Source organism: Enoplosus armatus, chromosome 12, assembly GCF_043641665.1.
Source record: "Enoplosus armatus isolate fEnoArm2 chromosome 12, fEnoArm2.hap1, whole genome shotgun sequence".
NCBI classification, from domain to species: Eukaryota; Metazoa; Chordata; class Actinopteri; order Centrarchiformes; family Enoplosidae; genus Enoplosus; species Enoplosus armatus.
Window position 1 is genome coordinate 14299873 of NC_092191.1, and position 12670 is coordinate 14312542.

At 40.9% G+C, this 12670-nt stretch overlaps 1 protein-coding gene across 1 annotated transcript in view; it reads left to right on the top strand.

Annotated features, from left to right (window-relative positions):
* The window catches only part of adgrb3 (adhesion G protein-coupled receptor B3), a 108401-nt gene that overhangs the window by 52256 nt on the left and 43475 nt on the right, over positions 1–12670 (top strand). Inside the window, exons 4-10 of the mRNA XM_070915556.1 lie at positions 267–431; positions 1196–1360; positions 3186–3350; positions 3845–3946; positions 9067–9173; positions 10183–10377; positions 12440–12508. Coding sequence (XP_070771657.1) covers positions 267–431; positions 1196–1360; positions 3186–3350; positions 3845–3946; positions 9067–9173; positions 10183–10377; positions 12440–12508 — 968 coding nt within the window. The remainder of the gene's footprint in view (positions 1–266; positions 432–1195; positions 1361–3185; positions 3351–3844; positions 3947–9066; positions 9174–10182; positions 10378–12439; positions 12509–12670) is intronic.

The following is a 12670-nucleotide window of genomic DNA, read 5'->3' on the forward strand; positions in this document are numbered from 1 at the left end:
GGGTAGCATTTATTATTATCATTGTGTACATGATAAAGAAGACGAAGACGAAATGTACAGAGGTGACTGAAGCTTGTGGCTGAGGCTTTGTGAAGCCCCACTGTGTCTGTGTGCTCAGTGTTTCATTTACATTAGTTTTGTTGCTAATTGTTTTGATTGATTTTATTTCATTTATGGCTCACTGCAGTTTGTTATGGGTTTGTTTATGCTAGTTTTAGCAGCGACAGAGACATTGATTAGGCCTGACGCCCTTTCTGTGCCCGCAGTACACGGTGTATGGGAGGAGTGGTCACCGTGGAGCCTGTGCTCATTCACATGTGGCCGAGGTCACCGCACTAGGACTAGGATGTGTGCCCCTCCCCAGCATGGAGGCAGGGCCTGTGATGGACCTGAGACCCAGACTAAGCTTTGCAACATAGCCCTATGCCCAGGTATCATCTGTCTGCTCTCTAAATATATTAAAAATACCAATATTAACAATTATCCCTGTAGGCATGAAGATGAGAGGGATGTAAAAGGTAAAATCATAAAGATGATCATAAACTAATTTCAAAAGATCAATTATTTGAGAATGGTAGCAGTTTACTTTACACACAGATTTATAGTCAGTAATCAACACAGTACTGTTGTAAAAGGTGAGTAAAGAACTGTATGAATGCAGGGTTTGTGGTGCATTTAAAGTAATAGTGCTTACACAATAATGCAGTTTAGGAAACCCTGTTGAGAGTCAATACTGTAATACTGACGTCAAAATCACTTACCCACAATTGCCTGTGAATGGTAAGCAGATTAGTGATGATGAGTTTTTCCACACAGCAAATGTTAGCTTTGCTCTGGTAACAGACTCAGTGAAAACCACTCAATCCCAGATGCTTTCCCTCTGCCCAGACAGGGGAAATAGAAGGCAGCTAACAAATAATTTCTGCAGTGTGTACATTTTTAATAATCTAAATCTTAATATCAAGGCTATTTTGGGAACTTCTTACCTGTGGAAAAAAAAACAAAGCAGAAAACCAGCAGTACAATTCTCCAAAATCCAGTAGTCATGTCATTTTTTTGCTTTCCACTTAATGTCTGTTTTATTGGCTTTCAATCTGAGAGAGAATAGTGATCTGAATATCTCCTCCCATTTCTGTCTGCCGTCTTTTTCCCCTTCACATGGGACATGCTTGTTGGGTTGTGGTTGGTGCCTCAGTGGACGGACAGTGGCAGGAGTGGAGCTCTTGGAGCGATTGCTCGGTGACCTGTGCCAATGGCACTCAGCAGAGGACCAGGCAGTGCTCAGCGGCCGCCCATGGGGGATCTGAGTGTCGCGGTCACTGGGCAGAAAGCAGAGAGTGCCATAATCCTGACTGCACAGGTAAAATCCTGAGCCTCTTAATTCTATATCCGCTTTGATGTCTAAATTCGAAATCATGATTTGAAACGGGGAAAAGAGAGACAAAAAACAGCGCGTCCCGTATTATCATCATCATTATCACAATCACGAGTGCCATAATCATCACTATCAACTTTAGATTAAATGTGCAGCCTTATTTACTCTTTTTGTTGCGTACTGAAGAGCTCTGCAGCAAGAATCAAAGCTATGTTGTAAGAATCAAGAATAATGTTTAAGACCATGCTCTATCAATTGGATTTGTAAAATCCAGTTAGATATACTGTATGCCTTTCACATAATTCAGGGTTAGCTGTCCAAACTGCCCGTCAACATCATAGATGTATTAGAGGCTCAAAGATGTCAGCTTAGTGGTCTCCATCAGGCTTTGAATTGTCTGATCATATGAAGGGCCTGAGCACTCTCCTAATCTCCTGATGCAATTTTCACTGCAGCAGCATAAAACAGCTGGCTTTTATTCTGTATTTCTCTGGTATGTGTGTGGCAAAGAGATTCCTCTCAAATTTCTGAAAGCCAGTGGAATGTTGTCTAACCAGTCAGCCAACCCTATGCTCTCTTGGACCACTGATATAGCGGTAAATGCTTGCGAATGTGTATCTTCAATTTGTGCTTATGATAATGAAGCAGGAGTGTTCGCCTCACAGTGAGAGGATGCATTATACAATTTATTCATTTAATGAGGCCTCCCTATTTAGCAATTCTTATTTGTTTCCAAGGTGAGAGATCAAACATTAGTGAGACAACACAGTTTGAGCCATCATTTAACAAGTCAGCATGATGTCCATGACTCCGAGAGGCATTGGTTTGGTTTGTAGAACAAAAGAAAAGGCAGTTCAAGGCGAACCCAATATGTTTTTCAGAAATAGTCAAATATGTCTTTGAGCTATGTAGAGTGCTAAAAGGCAACAGCGATTTTCTTTTAAAAACGAAACAAAACAATAAAATAAAAGGCAAAGCAAAAAAATACAATAAAGGCCTGTGCAGGATTTGAATCAGTGTTTCAAAATTGAAAGAATTTCTCAGGGACTGCTGGCACAATGAGCTCTTTGAAACTCATGAGCATGCATCCGTCTGAGGAATCAGCTGCTCTGATGTGGAGCAGAGGCTTCAGCATCTACTGGGATTTGATCAATGTCTTGCGGATAGTTTTAGCCAACAGGTCACAGCGGTTTCTGTTCTTTTCTCCTTTTCGGAAGCAATCCTGACAGAGGTTAGTTGTAGGACACGAAATAGCCCCGCACGTGTGAAGGAGGGGGTAAGTGGAGGTTAAAATGAGAGTGGAGTGTGTTTCCTGCTCACAGGGTGTTGTACCTTTCCGTTCAGACAAGGGCATGTGATTTACTACATCGCTGAAGGGGAGCATCTGTTTTTTTGTCTAATGCACAATTTAACAGTGTTCATTACAAGGGCATAAAACATGCTGCTGGTTTTGGAAACTTCAGCAGAAATGCCTTTTAATATTGGCAAAGTGAGGCGAATAATCACCACTCACAGAGCAGCTTCTTTAGCCATAAAACACACATCCCCCTGATTATTCAAAGTCATTTTGTTCATTTTTGGAATATTACCAATAAACTGCATCGACAAACTGAACGCATGATTAGCAAAATTAAATAAATGTAATCAAAAATTGAATTTTAGATGTCCCACACTAATTAAAATCTTGAATGGCATATGGTAAAAAACTGCACACAGCAATATATCATCTTAGTTGATATTCTGTTGCTTTTTTGGCAAATGTTATGCCTCTGAGACTATCCGTTTCTAACCGAGGATGATTCTGTTTCAGCTAACGGCCAGTGGAACCCTTGGGGTCCGTGGAGTGGCTGCTCTAAGTCCTGCGATGGCGGATGGCAGAGGCGAGCCCGGGTGTGTCAGGGGGCAGCGGTGACGGGGCAGCAGTGTGATGGCAACGGAGAAGAAGTCAGAAAGTGCAGTGACCAACGCTGTCCAGGTGAGCCAAAGGATAATAAGGACTTAAATCTGAATGAAAGCGGGTAGATAATTATCTCAGTGGCATGTCTCGTTACATAAGATCACTTAAAACAGGAGGAGAAGCGGATACAGAGGAGGGGTGAACGAGTATGAATATATTATATTTATATTCCAATAAATCAAGTAATTGAAATATTGCTGACACACTGAGTTAAACATCATACGATTTTCAAAATAATCTCTTAGATATAAAGTCACTTAATACTTCGGTTCTCTGAAGTAAAGAAATCAGTTTTCCACCTTTTTTTGTTATTATAATTATGCAGCACCTATACTCATATTAAAGAACAGGGTACCTTTTATTGTAATCCTTAAATGTCCTACACAGCTTTGATGTCCTATACTTCCATACCTCCACATATATGTAATATGAAGAAATTGTTGCATCATGTTGGAAATGCTGAAAAGCTCTTTGCATCGATGTAGTCACACTTGTACCGCTTTGCTTTTCAGCACCGTATGAGATTTGTCCTGAGGACTATGCAGTGTCAATGGTGTGGAGACGGACGCCTTCAGGCGAACTGGCCTTTAACAGATGCCCGCCCAATGCCACGGGTAAGGGCGTGAGCAATGTTTTTACTTTCTTAATTCATCTTTTGTTATCATTATTCATTATTCATATCATTATGGCATTATTACTATTGCCTGTCTTCTTTCCCTTAAGGAAAAATACATCTTTGTCACCCATCCCTGGATGTAAAATGAAGAGAGTAGTCATCCTGAAAAAGGCGACAAAATGGTGGAATACATTTTAATATATATGATAGGATAAGGCCTATACGATGGCTAAATCTGACTTAATTTCAGGGAATGGCTCTTTGAATCACACTGATAACTGTCACTTTACAATGGTAGGATTACCCTGCAATTTGACATTAATGTCATGGTTCAGTGTTTGAATACACATCACAGTGTTACTAATTTGGCTACATTATGAGGGATAATGCTAGATTTCTGTCCCCATAATAAGCTGTCCTTTAGTGTAGAGGTTATAAACAAGCCTTTTGCTTCTTAACTTTCCAGCCTAATCTTTGCATGGTGTATGAAACTACCAAAACATCATGATAATAAAACTGTATCTGGTGCCAAAAGTGTGTTTCTCCATGTGAGGAGAAAGAACACATCCTTTCATCCCATTTCCACATGCAGGGATGCAACTCATCGCTACACCCGTCAGTACACAGCTTGTGCAGTGGCTGGAAAAAAATGGGAACTGTTATTTCTGAGAGCATTGTTGGAGAAAAGCACACTGAGGTCTGTTTTCCGACATTAAGCAGAGGCTTTAATATGTGCACGGAGTGAAGAGCATTAGAGGAGCGGATGCAAGCTCTCTAACAGGGCGAGGCTGCTATTTTACTTTTGTTCTTGTTGAAGGTCAGTTTGCTAACAGGACAATGTAGCGCTGTTAGGTGATAAAGTTACATGTTGGTTCGACACAATAAGCTGTTGTAAAACTTTAAACAGTCTAAGGTGTTCTGAATTGACATTTCTTCCACAACCATAAAATAGCTAGCTGGCAGACTAGATGTTGTAGGAAACACGCCGTCATACACAGATGGCTAACCTGCGGCGAAGTTACGCCGAGTAAGATTTACTAGCATGACATTAGCTTTCCGGCTTGACATTAGTTTTATGGCTAATAACTGTTTGGCACGGTGAAGCTATTTCCAGCTCGCAGCAAGGCCTTTTTGTGTTTCGTTTTTAGTTTTTTCTTCTTCTTCTTCTTCTCATGATGATGGTGGAAATGTAACACTTTTTCTTATGAAGAATTTCATTCACACCAACAAGGGTCTTTATGTGCCAGATTCAGGTCAGTCAGTCAGGGTGAGACAGTTGGCTCCTTTTTACAGTCTATGTAATTAGTGTTCTTTACTGATCAGCATTGCATTAATTAATCACATTAATTATATTTTAAAATATTTAAAGGAAGTTAAAGTTGTGTTGTTGTGAGCCCTGAACATTGATGATTAATTTATCCCACATTTCTTTCTTATATGCAACTAAATTTGGATGTTGTTACCGGGGTTGCACTGACTGCTGTATTACAGAGATTCCCACACAGTGATAACATGAGGGTACCAGGACTTGTAATGCCTGTGTGACAGAAGACCAGTGCCATGATAAAAGGGTAAAATAACAGATACTAGACGTATATCATGTGAAAGCACAGTGCATCCCCCTGTCAGAGCTGGCACTGACCACTGGAAAAAAGACGGTGATGGACAATAGTTCAGGTCAGGTCAAGTTTATTTGTAAAGCCATTAATCACAGTTCCAGTGTCGGCGGGTTTCATAAAGCATACATTATGAAACTATAAATGAAAACAACACCTTCCAACCTTTGACCTGTAATTAGATCAAGGTCAAAGTCACAAAAGCCTTAATGAGGAAAATGTGAAAAGAGACCAAACGCCTCACAAACAGACCGCCTCCTTCCAGGACAGTCAGACGTGTAATTGCTGCTGAGAGCGGGTAAACAAAGATGAAATATTGATCAGCAAAGGCAACATAGCAAAATGTGCGACATGAATGCAGCAAGACTGCTTGGGTGAAGCGTCCAAATGTGTTAGTGGGCATCAGCGCCTACTCAGCCGCAGTCACTGCCGTCATCAAGGTCATCATAGGAACAGCACCCAGTGCAGGGGCGTCAGCGCCGCCTCGGTCATCATGGATGACAACTGCCACCAGAGGCGAGAAGGGAGGAAAAGTCGAGAGGATACACAGACACAGACACACAGACACACACATAACCACACACACACACACACACACACACACACACACACACACACACACACACACACACACACAGCAGATTAATTTGTCCCTTTGTTTCACTCAAACAAAGGTTCATACATTGGTAAACACATAAAGTACATTTACAGCAGCCTTTTGTCTAACTAGTGAGACTTTCCTGAAGAGACAGGGTTCTAGATACTGTGAAAAACACAAGAAGTATAGGAAGTATAAATAGAAGTATAAAAATGTGCTGTTAGAAAATTAGATTCCTGAAATTCTTAAGATGTCCTTTTTGCATCTTTCCTTTACTCTTATTTTGTGTGGTACTGTACATTATCAAATAACCAGTATTTTTTATTATTTGCTAAATGTCAAATAAAGTACTAGTAGTGAAATGTAATCTATTACTTCAAAATGGTATCTTTTAAATTTTTAAGTATTAGGGGTCTTCATGCTTTTACATGCAGTCGTTTACTCCACTGACACCTGAAGTTACTAGTTACTTTGCAGAAGAGATGCATGTAAAAGTTCTTGTGCTCTCATTTATGTGCTTAAAGTTCAAGTCACCCAACTGAAAGAGGGAGCAATTAAAGCAACAGCACCACAAGCTATTAAACACACTCTTCACAGGTTAATGCAGACAAAAATGATCATGAACTCAGCAAACACACGAGACACCATCCGTAAGAATGGGTTATTTAAGTGCATTCATTGTCTTGATACTATTGGTGGTAGATGTTTGAATGCCAGGTTTGTTTGTATTGTTTTTTCTAAAGTAAGGGATTTTAGTTGTTTGTGACATGTCTTATCTGTGGTAAACACTGTTTTAGCCCCCTGTCTTGGGGAGCATTGTTTGAATAAAAATTCTCCATTAATGGCCGCCGAGTTGAGGACGCTGTAAAACCCGGACAGAGGCAGGTCAATGCCTCGGTGGAGTGCAGCCTTGCTTTTGATCAAGCTCGTCTCCACTGACCTATATTTCATACTCAACCTGCTCTACATCACTGATGATGCAAGGACAGATGTCAGATTGGTGCAGAATCACAGCGAAAGCCTCATGGTGCCATCGCTGACCTTGTTTGATCCCACCACCAACATGGATCCAAGAGAGATCCAGTTCTAAATAACTGAGGAGTATATGTTTTTACCAAATGCAGATATGAAAGTTAAAAAAAATCAAAATGGCAGATCCTGACAGAGGAGGGACGACAGAGTGTAGGTAAAGCTTCTTTAATGTTGCTCATGCCCACCTCAGTAATGCATACCACATGAGCCCTTAAGAAGTGCTTGTGGGTTTTATTTGATACGGCTAATGAACCACAACCATGATTTATGTTTTTTCTAAAATCATGATTTTTCTCTACAAAACTGTTGTGTAAACAAACAAAAAAAGGAGCTCTCATCCAGGCATTTCACATTAAAATGTTTTTGGCCTTGGGCAATTTGTATCTTCTAGTGTTGCTGAATTCACATTCAAATTGCAACATTATACAGTATAATAATTAAACAGAAAGCAGACTAAAGGTTAGAAAACATCCTTTAAAAAACTCCTGTAGTTCTTCATTTAAACTCATCTTTCAAATCGATACAAAAACAAGAGTCACATCTGTCTTTTCAGAAACTTTCAAGCTTATCAATTTTAAACAGTTGTTGAATGAGACCTCTTTTTTTACTGCTTTGTGTCTTTTTGCCAATTCCCACTTAAAGCACAAAGTCTTTCTCAGTTTACAATGACCTTTAGGAATGTCAGAGCCAAAACACTGAAGTGAATCCCTAATTCCTAGGTATCAAGACATCATAAAATACACTTTTTATCACCTTTTGTTTGAGTGTGAGAGCCTGAAAGACAATCGAATAAAAATGTGAAAATATTGTTTTGAGTGCTGGCATCTTTAAAAATAGCAGTCTGGCTTATGAAAGTAAATAAAACCGCCCAGATGAAGCCAGCTTGGAGGGAGACGGATGCTCAGCGCGGTGTAAAGCAGTGGGCCTCTCCTGCTGCCCTCTGGGTTGTCTCATGGTGCTGCATGGGCGCTCCCGGCATATAGCAATGTTTTGTGTGCACTCATGGCTTCAGTGCGTATCACCAGGTAGTAGCTGTGGTGGGCGTAGGAGGTGTGGTTTTGATCTCTCTCTGTCTGTGTGTGTTAGTGTGTGAAAGACAGAGAGAGTGTGAGAGAGAGAGAACGAAAACAAGAGATAGCGGAGGGTTTATGTGAAGCACGGATGCCAGGGGAAATGTTTTGTACTGTGGGAGTTTTCCTCGGGATGTCAAGCACCTGTGTTGGAGCGGTGGGGTGATGTGTGAAGCGCTCTCCACCAGGTCGACAGCTGAGGAGGACTGATGTTGGACCCCTATGTGGGATGTGTATGGCGATGTGGGTGGATATCGGGTGGTTCTGCTATTTCGGGATCACTGTTTAAATGCCGACAGCTATCACAGCTGAGCTGCCGCATGTTTGAATAATCCACTGTAAATTGTATTAACACTGCACACAGCGCATATATTAAAAGCCATGGGACTGTGTGTCTGTTGCACATGATATAAAACCACTTCTGTTCAAATACTGCAGCGCTCTCCTTCCAGAAACTTCTCTCTCCCTCTGTCTATAATGTGCCTCAACTCCACTGCAAAATTTATTTTTTAATGGCCAACATCAAATTTTGATGGTAAGTGATGGGTAACAGAAATGGACAAAAGGGGAAAAGATAAGTCGCTCTTGAAAATAATTCATATTTCTGTCTTCCTCTCCTTTTTTGTCCTTCTCCTTTTCCTCTATCCAACTCCCTCCACTCCACCACTTCCATCTGCCTTTCTTTTTCTCCTTTGGTCTTAATCCCCCCGCCTCCTACACTCTCTACGCCTCATCTCCCCTCTCATTCCTCCCTCGCTCCTTCTCCTCTCCAAATCTGTCGCCGTCTCTTTCCCCTCTACAGGCACCACTAGTCGACGCTGCTCTTTGGATCACCGTGGTATGGCCTTCTGGGAGCAGCCCAGCTATGCTCGATGCATAACAAATGAATTCAGATACTTGCAGCAATCAGTAGGTGCAAAGTCAGCTCCCTCTCACAGCCTCTGTTTCCAATGAATCATAAATTACCTCCCCAGTGTTTTCCCCATACCCCCCCACCCCATTCTCATCACACACACACTGTAGCTAAAGATTAACCACTTTCAATAGAGGTGCAAATTAAAACACTGATTTTGCTCTTTGTAATGACTGGCCATCGTCAAGTCCTTTAAACTAGTTGATTTTGAGTTTCTGGCATGTTCTCATCTGTGTGTGTCTTGTTTCTTAAGTTTGTTGTACTTTTATATTTTTATGAGCACTGAAAGAAGTGTCTTTCTTTACTTGCATTACATATTACATATTTACTACATTTTAATCAACATCCATTAGAATACAATTCTGTATTGGACCATCAAGTGACCGGATAACAAAGTTAGGGAAACTCAGACCCTCAAGTCTTCTTTTTAATAGAATCACAGAGTGTAAACTCTTTTGTCCTTTATCCCTTTTTCATCTCATATATGAGAGACATTTGGATCATGAAAAAAAATGTTTTATTCAAGTCTGGGTCCATTTTAAAGAGCTTTGTTAAATAGATTTTTGCTTAAGTGCGAAAAGACAATAGCACTTCCACTAGACTAGGTAATTTTGGTAACCCTCCATCACTGTTAAAAATAAAATAATTCAGAAGAGCTGAGAGAGCACATATAGCGCTGCACCTGTGAACGTGTATTTATGGACATAAACCCTGTGCAATGATGTGAAATGTCATTTCGCTGTGCAATTTCTGCCTAAATGTGTGTCTTCTGCTCCAGTTAACTCTTTTATTCATATTGGCTCATTTCAAAACATCCGTGAGGCAGAATACATTTCGGCCCGGCTTAGATATAAGTGTCACATAAAGGGCCTTAGAGAGGCGAGTCTTTCTTCCTGATTTTTTGCACTCCATTTACTCCAAATGTGTAGCTTAGAGTGTATCTTGCAAAAAAAAACCTGCAGAGGACACCGATGCCCCAAGTTCTTTCTTCTCCTGTTTTTGGAGGTTCAGGGGCACCTTGCTAAGGGCCAGAGGATGCTGGCGGGGGATGGGATGTCCCAGGTCACAAAAAACCTGCTGGACCTCACCCAGAGGAGGAACTTCTACGCTGGTGACCTGCTGTCTTCTGTGGAGATCCTTCGCAATGTGACGGAGACCTTCAAGAGAGCCAGCTATGAGCCATCTTCAGACGATGTGCAAGTAAGTGGACTGTGGGGTTATTTTAACACGTAGACATGGATCTTTGTGAAATATATACATATCCTACAATATTATAGTGCAAGGGCTTACAGATGTACCTATTTTGACAAAATAATCACTTGGGTGATGGGGTAATGTTTGATACATTTTACCACCAACACTGTAATATATGAGAAATCAATGTTTTCTTGTTTCTCTAACATGTCTGAAATAGCACAAAGGCTGACAAACACACGCCGTGGCTCTATTGTATCAAGAAATCTCCTCCACATCCTAAGCTGTTTCATCTCATCATGTTGGGGTTGACTGCAGTCTTGATCCTCTTTATGTAAAAAGGATGATGGAGATTATAGCTAAAGCTCCACCTCCATCACCAATAAGATAATTTATGTCCACAGAGCCGTGTCATTTTCAAAGACACCCTTCTCGGGCCTCTTTGTGGTCTTTGTGCTGTCCTACATGCCTGTTACAATTTGTGTATGTTTTCGTTTGTGTGTGTGTGCCTTGGCATGTGTTTGGCTCATGCTGTTTTTTAGAGTGAGCTAAATGGGAAGGAAATAAATGTTACTCGCCATTTGATGGTAATAGCAAAACAAGTTTTGAATATTATGTGTGTCATTGAAAAACCTAATTCTCCATCATAGTTATTCTGCGAGTTTCTAATCAGGCTTTGTTACTCTATCGAGCTTGTTTTGTTGGTGTTCTGCATACTGATGTAAGTAATAGCGCCAGAAAATTTGATTTTTTTATTTTTTTTGTATGAAAGCGCAAACAACACGGGGCTGTTTCAACTCGCTATTAAGTTTTTTTTCAATATATTAAATGTGAAAATATTTCACTGATATTTTTAATATCACAAAATACCCATAATGTTTGGTGTTATGCTGTCTTCCACATTTGAGGGAGTGGATGTGCGAAAAATATGTAATAAAGTTACATAAAGAAAGGAAAAAAACAGCCAAGATATCTCACATAAGTATTTCTGATTCTGAGAAGTGATGTCAAGATCAGTGATACTAGATGCACTTCAGTATTTGAGCTTTAGCATCTTTTGAATGTGATAATAGTTAATTGGCATACAGCTTGTACTTCAGGTTAGGATGCAGGTAATTAATGAAGATGCTGAACTCACTTAATTATGCACTTCCAAAGCGTAGTGGTATTTGGACTGCAAAATGTCAGGGATGCTCTTTTCTTTAGTTTCCTGCTGGTTTTCTGCACATTTATTAACAGTTTCCACTGGATGTAAGGTGTATGCTCTGCTGCTAATATTCGGCAGACATAAAACCCAAAATTGCTGGCCACGGATGGGCAACCCAGGGCCCATTCAGCCATTTTCCCACCATAGAAAATCCAGGAGAGGAGGAAAGCGCCCTGTCTCTGGTTATTATGAGAGCTCTATAGTGTGTGTGGGCAGACAGGAGAGCAGTCAGCCAGCCCACCCCCTCTGTGTGTCTCTGCGCTAATGCAGTGTTAAAGTGGGCACATTACCACCAGAGGGAGCATAAGCATTCAAGTAGAAAACAAGATAGCCTGTGTCAAGAGAGAGAGCCACTCCCTCAGGCACATTGTAGACCAGACGAAATAACAAGGCTAAAGATCAGACAGGGGTCCTATTACTACTGCAGGCATGCACCCCAAGCAGCGCCTGCTCTCCACTGCTGAAGAAGACAATCCGCACAGCTGCTCAAACATTCCCTTTCATCTCTTTTCTGATTGCAGCTTGTGTTCCCTCCTCTAGCATTAAATGTTTGCTGCGAGCTGCAGGGGGTTCAAGGTATATTTTTGTCAGAGCTGATCCACAAATTCCATCTTTTCTCTGATGGTTTACCATCACGGTCTCAGTCTCAAATTTCCTTGTGCTATTGAGCCCTGAAGGGGCCGTCATTATTCCCTTATAGAAATCCCTGGGATCAGAAATGTCAGTATATTATCCATAACAGTCCTTTTTGGGTTGCATAGTGTTTATGTGTCATGACTTTAAAAAGCATCTTGCTGCAGTGCCTGTAATACTTGCGTGTGTGGGTGTGTTACGTATTTTTCCCTTTCATCATCTCCACAGAACTTCTTTCAAATCATCAGCAACCTCCTGGAGGAGGAAAATAAGGAGAAATGGGAAGACGCGCAAAAGGTAAGCATGCTGCTGTACACTTAAATAATTCAGGGTAGCTGCATGAATGTTCCGTGTCTCAAAAATCAGCTTGTTTGAAGTTGCTCCATCTGAATAGCAGAGAAAGAGAAACATCAGGTCAGTGTTGAGATAATGTTATACTTACACATATCATTGAGAGAG